A 13011-nucleotide genomic window follows, 5' to 3' on the forward strand; every position below is an offset into this window, starting at 1 on the left:
GGTTGGTGGTGCGGCAGTGGAGGTTGCCCCTTCCCACCAACACTCTGTTAAATTTTGTTGCTGTGCGGCAGCCGGCAGCAGAGGGGCAGCCTGGCAGCACGGCGTCTGACATGGCAGTGCCTGTGGAGCAAAGGTGTGGGACTGAATCCCTCCACGTGGAAAAAATTGCACCCACTGACATTCTTCAACGCTGCTGAACATTTAGAGAGGTCAGACAGTGGGTGTCAGCACAGTGAGGTGGTGGGTGACACGTTCCAGTAGCGGCCACAGTGACGGTGGGTCCCCTCTGCTGGTGCAGATTGTTACCAACGCGGCAGGCAGGTTCTTGTCCATCGCTGGTGAAAACGCACAGCCTGTGCTGGGGTCTGTGTCGAAAAACAGTGTTTTGTAGCTGAGAATCTGCTCTGTCAAACAGTGTTATTGTGCTCTGCGTCTCTGTTGCAGTTTCCATGGCAATAAGTAGAAGGCAGTACTTTCAGGGCGACCTACATACACCATCCTAATCGCCAAAGAGAAAACTTGGTGAAATGTCACTGCTTTCCGTCTCTGTCTTGTGTTTCACTCTGCTGCCTGGAGTAGATCCTCACAGGTGCCACTGCACTCTGCAGTTCTGACTCTCCTTTTCACCATTGGCTCCTGTATAAGCACTTTTTTAAAAATCTTCTTTCCTCTACTCAGGTCATCTACAATTTTCTAATCTTCTTCGTCATGTTGCTCACTGTCAGTCTGTGGTATCTTCCTGTTCATGGATATCTCCCCCACGCCCCTCAGCAGTGGCATGCCAGCACCACATCCTCCTCTAGCAAAGAACCCATGCAATTATAATCTGTCACACAGCTAAACCATCCCTCCATGTAATCCCAGGTTAGTCATGCCTTCTCAATTGCATCTCCTAATCTCATGCTTCCATCCATGTAAGAAATGGATTTTCTGCGTAAAAGGGTGGAGAACTAGCGACAGCGCAAATGTCTCACACCAGCAGCTCTGCAAAGCCCCCTAATGCAGCTGCACAGATTCCCTTCCATTTTCCCCTCCCACCTTCATCATTAACTCTGTGTTTGGTTCTCCCCACAGAGGGACTGAAGTCTCTCAGGTTTGATATTCCTGTGCTTTCCTAGCCTTGAAATACTCACTTTGCATTACCATTTCTCTCAGCTCTCCCTAGCTCCCTCAGAACACCGTCTTGGCCCTTTGTGGAGCAGAGAAAATTTAAAATGTTGGCATTGTGCTACATAATTCACAGATGAAACCACAAATGTACTTGCTACCTACAGCAGAACTGTCAACAGCATAATCTGCTATTCAAACAACCTGTGTGCAATCTGATCTGTTTAAGCTCTGTCCCTGAAGATCAGATTAGATACCTCTCCTTCTCTGTTACTCATCTGTTCTGCAAGCACTTATCTCAGCAGATTAATACAAATGGCCTTCTCTAAGATTTTCTAGTAAATAGGAATAAAATACCACATCTTCAAATTCCACAGACCCGGGTTGTTTTGTAGAGGATTATGCAACTGGGCAAATTGGAGATGAGTGCCACACAGCACTTCCTGGCAGAACCGGCTGGAAACCTGCGAGGCTCTTTGTTTTTCATGTTACTACACTGAAGAGTCTTAGGCAGGGCAACGGACAATGCCCTTTTGTCCTTCCACTCATTCCCACCAAAGTACAGTGCGTGGAGCAAGGACATTTTTCTTATTCTACTCTTCCACTACGGTCCAGATTGCTACCACAGGAGCCCTTTTTATGCACCACAGCATCTTGCTCTGATAAGCCACGGCACTAAGACTCATCAGCCCATTTCCAAAAAACTTGGCAATAATCATCACACCAGACAATAGGGTGGCATAGTTAGGGTTCATTTCAGCATTTGCATGAGAAGGGCAAGTTGGTCAGAAAAGCCCCTTTTCCTTGGTGAAGAACCAGCAATCACCCACCCTGAGTAGTACTGGGTAGGAGGTAAACACTTTCTTGCTTCTTTTAGTTGCATGGTACAAAACAGCTATTAAAATTGTTTTAAGATGTATATGGATGGCCTATTACAGTTTCACTGAGGCAGAGTGCCAGGGCGTATTATGTAAGGTGTTATTTTTCCTACTTAAATATGTCTCAATATCTGAAATTGGATAAAGAGCGGTCCGTTTCCACTCCTCCTTTCTGGCAACAGGCCCAGCCTCATGCACTTCTGTATAAACTGAGCCCCTTATAGCAGAATAGCTGCCCAAGGTATCAGCAAGACTCAGAAACCATAGTGGTCCTGTTGAGGATGGCAGTTCTATTCTCAAGAATCTTCCTCTTGTTCCTCCCATGCTTTTGTGCTGGTCAGTCTGCACTTCCACTGCTGCGTTTCTCCACCTTCCTGGATCCTTCAAACACGGTCTGCCTCCGCTGGGACCGTGACAAACAGGAGATGATGACATTTGAGCTGCAGGTCCATACAACTGGCTGGGTGGCATTTGGATTCAGCCCTCATGGAGACTTGCCTGGATCTGACATCGTGGTAGCAGGTGTCTTCCCAAATGGCAGCATCTACTTCTCTGTAAGTTGAAAAGACTTTTTCTGCACTCCCCTTTGGCAAGGGACATGCTCCAAGTATGTTGGCCTGCAAGCATATGGGTTCAGCTGGCTGAAGGTAGATGTCCAAGTCCGTTCAAGATCCTTAGTTAGCACGGCCTCAGACTGACAGTCCAGAAAGGTCTTGTGCAGGTGCTGTGTCATGCCTGCTAGCACCATGCAGCTACCTCAGACACCCTATGGTTTCCCATATGTTACTAGACGATGTTGTTTAGGTAAATAAAGTCATCCCACCTGCAAGTCAAAACCACAGCCAGAACCAATTAGATATGATTGAAGCAATCGCCCACCATGAAGCTGGAAGAGGCTGCTGGCAGCGTAACTTCTGGTTCATCTGAAACAGAGGTCAGTTCAGACAGGAGTCAGATGTGAAACTCTCATGTTTTCCCTCAGTGAAGTTCTTCAAAGGTTAATTTTCTTGTTTTCCTCTGTAGTAAGTGGAGGTGTGTTCATCTCCAAAGGGTGCTTCTTCCTGACCATCTTCAACGTCTCCCTTAGGAACAGGATAGGACATCCTCGGGACTTTGTCTGTAAAGGCAACCACGAGGGGTAGATGCCTGATGTTCAAACAGATGGAGTGTAGAGGAATAAAACGTCACTGAGGGTGCTCAGTAAAAAACCAGAGTGTGGTGGTGTTTTGGTTTGATTTGTTTTAATAATGAAAGAGAAACAGACAGTTACTGAGATACAGAACGAGAATGATTTTACACTGATGGCATGTTTGAAAGTCACAGTGGTTTTATTTTGCTCAGCTGTTTTCAGTTCCCTTTTCACACGACAGTAAAATGTGCTTTGCATGAAATATGTCTTGGTGCCTGTCTGAAATGGGTGAATTTTGGAGGGGGTGGAGGAGCTAGCCTTATTTATGGTTGCTATTTGCAAAACCATGATTTTGCAATCTTTTTGTGATGCAGACAGGACGCTGTGAATGAAAAAAACACGAGGAACTTAGAAGAAATCTTTTTTTAAAAAATAATGATTTTTTAAAAAGTTGTTTGGGGTAAAACAAAAGCATTTAATTTCTCCGAAAAGAACACCCTGAAAGGGAAAATTGAAGAGATTGGTTTCAAAAATATTAAACATTCCTTCATTTCCACAAAATATATTTAATGTTTTCAATGTTGTTCTGAAACTCTTTGTTTATATTTGGTTCCACAAAAATTTTAGAGTTTTTCGACTCTTTTACATATCAGAAAATATCTCCCAATTATTTAGGTCTGGAGACATTCCGGTAAGCAAGGACGTTAATGACCACAAAAATCTACATTCTCTAGGTAGGCTGTAAAGCACATCCACTGAACAGGCAGTTTGAAAGAAAAATATGCTAGTTACCGTCAATGGAGTTTAAGTGGGGTTTTCCATTTGTGTTCTTCCTTCTAACCCTCTCTCTCTCAAATCCTTGGGTTTTGTTTTAATTTTACTACAACCATAACAAAGTCTATACCTGAGTAATGTCCAATGAGTATAAAACTAGCCAAAAAGTTTTTTTTTTTCTTCCACAAAGGTAGAGGTTTTTTCCAGGTCTTTACTTTTTCCTCTTTCATAAGGCATATTTAATTTTAAATACTTTATTTATTTCAAAGCAGCTCATTTGCAGACTACTTATCTTTGAATTCAGAACTTTTAATGAAAGAGTGCAACAGCTTTTTCAAAACAGCAGGAAAACAAAAGCTGGATTTTCAAAATATGAGGTGTCCCTCTGTAAATTCAGCATTTGGGGTAGAGAAAAAATGTTTAGATTATTCTCAAAGTCCAAATCCATGGATAAATTCAAGGAGAAGAAATAATATTAGAGGAGATACTGGGAAATTTAGCAAAAGCTGGAAGCAGGTTTTGAAATAATTTAAAGACACAGAGATGGGATGAAAAAAAAAGGATTTTACATAAAAATATTCTTCCTTGACCAGACTGTTGTAAAATTTTTCTAGTAAAATTTTTCTCCTTTCTCTCTCCAAAAATGAGTACTGTAGCAAACTCCCTAATGTAGCACTGAACAGCTGTATATTAGGGAGACATTTGCTTTATGATGTTTCCAGTTTTTCTCGAGAGATTGTCATCCTGTTTGCAGCCACTGTCTTCTCATCTCTGGTCACTTGAACTCCTTTGCCACAAAAATATCACGCAGTCTTAGTCAGTCAGCTTGGAGCTTTAGTTCTTTTTATCTTTCTTCCCTTTCCGCAATGTGTGTACAGTCCCACCTTTTCGCCTTGTATTTTCATAGCGGCAGTTATTGTGGACCATTCTGTTGCCAGTGAGATTTCTACAAGAACTAGACCTCTGGAGGCTTTTCAAACTCTGCCTCACATTCCTGTGATAACCCTTTTTGATAACCTCAGTAGTGCATTATTTGTCTTTTTCACTTTGTCTGTGCTGCTAAAGCCATTGGTTATTTTGTAGTTTCTAGGAAAACTTACAGGCCCAGGTTTCACATGTTACGGAAAATCTAAGAGTTAAAGTAGAAGCTTTGGTATGCCTAAAATGTTTTACTTTTGAACTGCCTCTGTTTTTCAGCAGGGCTTATTTTACTTCCCACCCCGTGTGCTTGAGCCAAATGTGCTGAAGTGTCCCAGCGTGCAGCAGGTCACTACTCAGGGAGCAGGGAAGATGCTCTAGTTTCCATCCTACCCGGGCCATACTCTGGGTGGTGGGACTCAGGGGCTGCTCTTTCCTGGATGGATACAGCAGGGATTGGATGTGAGTTCTCTTCAATTGGTTTGTGGAAACCACCAGTGAAGGCAGAGGAGCTTTTTGGAGAATGAAATACTTTGATAATTACTCAGGTCCCACATGACTTCTCGGCGTATAGGAAGCTCTTTTTTTCTCTCTGTTGCTTTGACTACTGTTCCTTTTCCAGGATAGTCATGTGATAGATGAGGCAACCCTTGAGGAAGATGAGAGCCAGGACTACCAACTGCTGTCAGTGACAGAGAATGAGACTTCCACCACCATGCTGTTCAAACGCCACCTCCGGACATGTGACCTAAATGACCTGGATATTACAGTAAGGAAGGGGGTTGCTCAAGCAACATCCTGAACAAACCTGTTCTCATGTCCCACTGTATTCGCAGAACCCCAGACCAGATCTGAGAATGACAGGTTTTGCTCACAAAGGTACAATAACAGGAATAAAAAGAAAAACATGGAACCATACTGCTACAATTATAACACCCATTTCAAGAGCACTATTTTTGACGTCATTGATGTTTTCTTATAATGCTTTCCATTCCACTCCAAAGAATTGGGAAGATATAAATCTCAACATCTTCTCAAGCTTAACAACAGCTCCTCAAAACCCTGCTCATTTCTCTGTCTCTCATTTGCCACATGTAAAAAAAAACAATCTAGTGTTAGAGATGAAATTTGTATTTGCCTAATACAAGGCAGTATTTGGTAAGAATTGTATTAAGAAAATTCAGAACATTTAGACAATCTCAGTCTTTCTTGGAAGAGCTTCATATTGCTGTTCACTGACATTAAAAGTTTAACCAACCCAAACTGGTATTTTAAGTCAGAGATTTTTAAAAAATATGCTTTGCCAAGATTCACAAGCACATGAATGCACACAATTTCAGAACTCTGCATATATAGACACTGTTTACAACATTTCCCCTTTGTCAAAGTAATTCTGGGTAAATCAGCATTGTTCAAGGCTCAGAAACATTTATCTAGAATTGGATGCACATTGGCCTTTCCCCTGCAGTTCAAATACTTACGGTCAGATGTTCCAATGACTGGTTAGATGCCATTGGAGTCACAAACCTTAAGGACCTTTATTAATCAAAAGAAATATAAACCCATTCTGAATGGGAAGAACCTACAGACTTCCATGGCTGCTGCTGTCCTTACATGATGGGGCAGATCAGGGCAGATCAAGGCAGATCACTGAGCGCATTTGTGTTCAACAGTAGCTGCTAATGGGGAATCAGGGGACTACAGTTTTGTCAGCTTTCTATGCAAGGCCCTTGGTCATTCTTTGTAAAAATTGCCCAAAGCACGTTAACAGTAAATACAGATAAATGAACGGGTATCTGCTTGCTCAGGGATATGCAAAGATCTGAAAATCTGATCTTTAGCACCACTGTACAGCTCCCACAGCTACGACAGCATCCAGTCACTCAGTATCTGAACATTCAAATACAAAGTGATGAAGGTTCTGAAATCTTTATCAAATCCCTCACTGCCTTTTTTTCAGCTTTCTTTCATTTCACATACTAGCTCTTGAAATCCATGGGTGTTTTAATAACGTGGGTGAAGCCACAGTGGGTACAGCTTTCCTTGTGTCTTTTCTAGCCAGCACCCTCTCTTTGGGGAAAGAACCAACAACACTATGTCTTGTGTGTTCTGACATATTTTCTGAGTGTTTGGGTATGAACCAAAGACGCACAGTTAGGTCTTTTTAGGTGACTTCTAATTGCATGTGGTTAGTATGGAGATTGCATTTTAACGTGTGCAGTGATATAAGACATGTGATGTAGGCTGAATATGTGTGTGTGGTTGAGAAGGGATGAAGGAGATTTTCCAGTGAAACACTCCTCTTACAGGTGGACACAACACGCCTCACTACTGCCTTCGGCACTGATGACACAGTCCAATTATTTAAAAGCCAAATATTTTCCAAATCCCTTTTCTTGATGAGGTACAGAGGCCCATCTGACTCAACTAACCCCAAAATATTCTTCACCTATGACCTGAGACTGGACAATGTAAGTATCGGACAAAAACTTCACTTGGCATGTTAAAAATATCCCCTTCTTCTGCCTTTCTTTGCAAAGCTGTTCATGACCATGCTAGAGGATTGGATTGCACAGGTCAGCAGACGGACATGACTGATACTGGAAACTTGCAAACAGAGCTGGGAAGAGTAGGAATGAAGTGGGAATGGAAGGCTTGCTGTGTGGAGAGTAAGGGGCTTATTTGTTAGGAGAACAAATAACTGTTCCCTTGGCTAGAGTTTAGGGAGCCAAACGCAGACTGTGGTGCTACTGAATTGCAATATAATCATTAACTCAGGCATATATGTATACAGGTGCCTTCCATATAGACCCATGTAAAATATCTATAATGTACTGAAGATATTTACTGCTTCCCTTCTAAGTTTCATGGAAACTACAAAATATCACAGAGAAGAGAAATAATGGGTATATATTCAAATGCTCTGTGAAAAGCCTGGCTGGGATCTTGGAAAATGCAATACGCACTACCGTGAGCACTGCTTCCAGCGTTAATTTATGCAGCATCTCGGTGTCAGATATAATGATTTACCAGGAGGGCATCACCTCATGGTACGTGTGCCTTCCTTGTCAAATGGAGTTCAAAAGTGGTATTGCATTAACACCTTCCTTCTTTAAAGAGCATCAGCCCACAGAGTCAGCACTCACTCAAGATGTGGCAGAAGCAGATGAACAGCATGGGCAACATTCCATAGTAAAGAGGGGCACTGTTTTTGTGTAAAGATTAGTGGGCTTAGTGCTATTGTGTTCTCCTGACTCCAGAAAACTAGCAATTAAAAATATGTTGATTGAACTGGATGGGTATTTCCCACTCTCGGTTCATGTTATAATAAGCAAATTAGTAATGCAATTCTCATTTGGAAAAAACCTGAAAAAATCTGAAAAAGAAAGAATTTAAAATTTGGTGGAGCTGACAGATGTGTTTGCCCTTCACCAGAACACAGTTTCACCTTCTTGACCCTTTAATCCTCTCACGCATTGCAACTCAAACCCAAGCATTTGCTTGCTAAATGCATCATCCTTCCTCCCTGCTCCATTCTGGGTCTCATTCTCCTTGCACTGCCTCTCTTTGGCTTCTCCAATTCCCTGTGAACTTTATTGAGTTGCCAGGGGAACCTTCAGGTGACTCGTGTGTGTTTCTTTTCCAGTTTGCTGTTCCAGTTGAAGAAACCAAATATGCCTGTACCTTTATGCCACTGCCCATGGTCAAGCAGAAGCACCATATCTACAAGGTAAACTCGCGGAGCGCCTTACTGGGGAAAAGCAGGACAGGACAGATCTGCTCCTGCAATCATGTCTACAAGTCAGTGTTTTACAGCATTTGAGTATAAATTTGGGAACATTCCATCTATCTTTCACTACCATCGGGATGAGCCAGCTAATTTGTCTGGCTTGTGTTAAATTAAGCTCTGTCTCATTTCTAGCTTTGGAGGTACCTTTATGTACATCACAGACATGAAGAACCCTTGCTACAAGTCTGGTGTCTCAGTGTGGTGAGCTCAGGCCCATGTTCCTTATTGGTATATTTGAAAGCAAAGAGATCCTTCAGGATTTTCTATTTCGAATGGACTTTTTGCTATTGTCCTCAGAGATTGCTAAGAATATTTCTATAAAAAGCAAAAGTAACATTTTTGCCATCCTGTTTTCAAGATTGAATAAGAAAAAATGAAGGGCAAAGAAAAGAAAGAGGAACTTTCCAAAGCAAGCCTAGCTTAATTCTCAAATTCAGATAATTTTGCTTAGAGATCAAGCAACCCTTCTTAATTTTGTGGGTTTTAAAGGTTTAAAAACACATGTTTCACTGCAATGGCATAAGGCAAAATTTTATAAGGAATATTTTGCATGGACTGGATAAAAAAATTTACAAGAAGAACAAACTCAGGAGCTTTAGTCAGTTCTTGAGGTAACATCAGAACTTTGAGCCTGATCTCATCAGTGCTGTCCGTGATTAAGGAACAGATGATACAAGTTACTGATGGGGTTTATTTAATCTATCTTGATCATAGTACTTTTGCCACAACTGAGGGAGCAGTGAATTACAGTGAACCTGAGATCCTTACCTTGCTTTGCAGCCAAGAAAATGGTGTAATGGAGGTAAACTCTTTACATTTCTAGTCTGGAACCACACTGCCCAGCGTAACAGGTCAAATAGATGCCCCTGCGATTCTGATTAAGGGGAGATGTTTTTTAAAGATGCAAATCCTTTCTGGAGAAATGGATTCTGCTGGGTGCATACTGAAATCAGTAGATAAACCACAACCCAGTTTGCCATCAACTTTGTGAATCACAGTATATCTGTTTATATAGCTGCTCGTTAACTGGTTGCCTGGGAAGGAAATATTTTAGGGCTGACAATAACGTTTTTTTAAATTCTTTGTCTTGATTACAGTTCGAACCTGTGATAACACCCCACAACATAACCTTGGTTCACCATATTCTTGTTTATGCCTGTGGCAATGCCAGTGTGTTACCCAGTGGCACAGACGATTGTTATGGAGCCAATGCAGATTTTGCCCTGTGCTCTCAGGTGCTTGCGGGCTGGGCTCTGGGGGGAGAGGTGAGTCTGCAGCGCCCATTCCCTTCCGCATTTCTTCTTATGAACAGTAGTACCCTTGTTGTCATCCTGTCCAGTAAGACCCCACAGTCCGTTAGGGCTAACCAAACTGGGGAAGTTTCCTCGTACTGTCTCTAGTCAACTCTACTTGTGCTGCATCTGATGATGCCGGTGATTTCTACGTAGTTGTTGATACTCTGCATGTGCATATGTTACTATCATATCTGCATTAAATGGGTATTATATGTCACATCCTAAGGCCTTCATTCTTACCTTTTGATAACATTGCCATTAATTTCACAAAATTCTCCTCAAACCATTGTTGCGTAACAGATAGAAGTGTACCTACTTTCTGTTTTATTTCTACCGGCTCTACCCTTTTTTTCAGCAAAGTAAAATTTAAAGTTCAGTGAAATTGATGCTTCTGGCTGAGTGGTGCAGTTAGAAGTCAGTGCTGCACAAATTTGTGCCTTTCAGAGCAAAATGTATTTTGTATTTCTGTAGTATGCATGTACATGAGGATGGAGGGAGAAAGTAGGTAAGTTTTAGATAAAAACCTTACGCAAATTTTATTCAGATTTTATATTATGCAGTGTCGATACTGAAATTTGCTGCAAGAGTGTAAACATACTACAACCATTTCCTATTAAATGGCATAAAAAATGAATGGTATAAAAAAAGTGAAACCAATCAAAAGGATAAATGAAAATTAAATTTTGAAAATTATTCCTTGTTCTGCTTCAGAAGGAAAACATATGAAATTGGCAGAATTTCCCACAACATTTTGATTTTTAAGAATGTCTAACTAAGCATTCAGAGATGCAAGAAAATAAAAACTTTCTTTTTGTAAGTTTTCAATCAAGAAACAATAGAGAAGAGCTAAAACATGAACTACTTCATGTAAGTTTATCCCTCCCCTTACTCTTTCCACAAGTCTTATCAATTTCCAGATGAAGCTGCAATTTCCATAGGGACACCTTGGGACCCTCAGTATGTTCGCCTGGAAATCCATTACAGCAATTTTGACTTGCTACCAGGTGGGTAATGCTGGGCAATTGTCTGACAAGGAACCACCTCAGGATGGAAGCCTCAGACCTCACCTACAAGCCTATTAGAAACAAGCTTCTGCATGAAAAACTTCCGTATGTTGCTCAACACAACCTTCAGGACAGTAAGAACAAACGGGACTGAGCTCCCATTCAGGAAGACTTTAACTTCAGCAGCATAGATAGTTACATCTGCTTATATTAGACATGTCTCACCATTGAAAAAGCGGAGCATATCTTCCTGCTGCTACTAGGGGGAGTGTTAGGGAAAACATCCGGGAAATATGGACATCGTGGGAAAAAGGAGCAGAGTGGGAAGGGACAGAGTGGCCGTGGGAGAAATAAGTATATTAAGGTTCAGGATGAATTCCTGAGGGCCTAATAGTACCACCTCAGGCTTCCACCACGACCTCCAGCACTCATTCCCTACGGCAGGTGATGAATGACACCACAGTTTTTGCTATCATTTTACAGAAGTGGTAACAAAAGTGTGGAGTGATTTTATGGGAATCATCTGAGACTATAAGCAGGGCTGGATCCTGATGCACTCTGAATAAAGACCTGTGCAACCGTGTACCTTGCATCACTTCAAGGCTGTACATTACAGTGGACCATACCACTGGGGGTAGGGTGGAGGGCTTGGATCTTCCCATTAACACGTGTCTGCTCCCAACCTGTGATTCGAAAAGGGACACTATATGTGTTGTTACTTCAGACCCCAGTTCTGATGTTTCTGGAGTCATTGCTGAGGTAATATTTCTTTTACAGCCTTGATTGACAGCTCAGGGGTACGAATCTACTATACTCCGGAGATACGAAAATATGATGTTGGGATTCTGCAAACAGGCATCTTCATTTTCCTGTGCATTTCATTCCTCCTGGGGCACAATCCTACAAATCTTACGGCCTTTGCAATTCCAGCCAGTTTGATGAAGTGAGTGTGGGGAAAGCCATACAAATTCTTTCTTGAACTTCCACACTTTGGGCTTTCATCTTGCTCTAGACACGTCCAAAAACCATTTGGTGCAGGGTAATATCTTAGCCTCCATTTCTGCATGTTGCAAAATGAGTATCTTTTCCACAGCACATACACAGGAATTTGCCCAAGAGCATTAGCATGGCTGTGTAAGCATGTCAGAACCGTGGCTCAAATACACAATCACCACATCTAACTGAAAGAGAAACAAAAACCAGAAGATGTAGTGACTTCCCAAGATCCCCAAGGGAGTCTGCTCCGCCACAGGCAAGAGGCCTTTGTCCTGTCATAGGCGTGTGGTACTGCTGCAGGAAGGCAGGCACTAGGCTGGGAGGATGTGGTGCTCTCTCTCAGGTCAAGAAGGTGTCTGTAGAGCAGAGATCTATCATCCCTCAAAACACGGCCAAGAGGCTGCTAACAATAACCAGCTCTGGTGCATTGTGAGATCCAGGAGATTTACAGGTCCCTCCAGGATTACTAGATATGAGGTTGCCACTTTTCTTTTTCCCAGCCCCAGCTAGTGCTGAGGCTGAGGGCAATCTCCAACGATACAGACACACCCCTCCCCACCCAAACACACACACACACACGAGCAGACTCAGCTGACCACAAACAGATCATCAAGGTCAGAAATACAGTACCTTTACAGGCACTGAGCAGACACACACAACACCCGCACAAACACGGAGAACACAGATGACCCAGTCCTCTTCCTCCTCTCTGGCTAATCAGGCTTAAAGTTTACTGGAGGAACATTGAGCTTACTCACTCAGCTCCCACATGAGGTCACGTTTGTGGGTCTCCCCAGTTTCTGATCCGGACCATAAGACCTTTCATCACCTCAGATCCAAGGCCCTTTTACACAGTGTCTGGCCTGGGCTTTGGGTCCTTCCAGCTTGAAGTTCCCATCCCATCCCATCCCATCCCATCCCATCCCATCCCATCCCACAACCAGGGGCACACATACACATACAGTACAGAGAGCACGCTCACACAGAAAACAGTGAGGAACAGAGTTTATCGAGGTAGTCTAGATTGCAGTGATCAGGTACCACGTTTGGCCAGACAAACATACCCACCAGCAGTCTGCTTAAGTACATTTGGACTCTCCTCTTCTTCTGTTTCTCTCTC

The 13011-nt window shown here is 42.4% G+C and overlaps 1 protein-coding gene across 1 annotated transcript in view; it reads left to right on the forward strand.

Annotated features, from left to right (window-relative positions):
* LOC104501813 (putative DBH-like monooxygenase protein 2) overlaps positions 1-13011 on the forward strand; it is a 17892-nt gene that overhangs the window by 124 nt on the left and 4757 nt on the right. The window contains 9 exon segments of the mRNA XM_010145687.1: positions 679-720; positions 2327-2539; positions 5429-5575; positions 7116-7277; positions 8453-8536; positions 9694-9861; positions 10793-10895; positions 11673-11756; positions 11759-11838. Of these exon segments, the coding sequence (XP_010143989.1) occupies positions 679-720; positions 2327-2539; positions 5429-5575; positions 7116-7277; positions 8453-8536; positions 9694-9861; positions 10793-10895; positions 11673-11756; positions 11759-11838 (1083 nt within the window).

This window comes from Buceros rhinoceros, unplaced genomic scaffold (assembly GCF_000710305.1).
Source record: "Buceros rhinoceros silvestris isolate BGI_N320 unplaced genomic scaffold, ASM71030v1 scaffold1681, whole genome shotgun sequence".
Lineage (NCBI taxonomy): Eukaryota > Metazoa > Chordata > Aves > Bucerotiformes > Bucerotidae > Buceros > Buceros rhinoceros.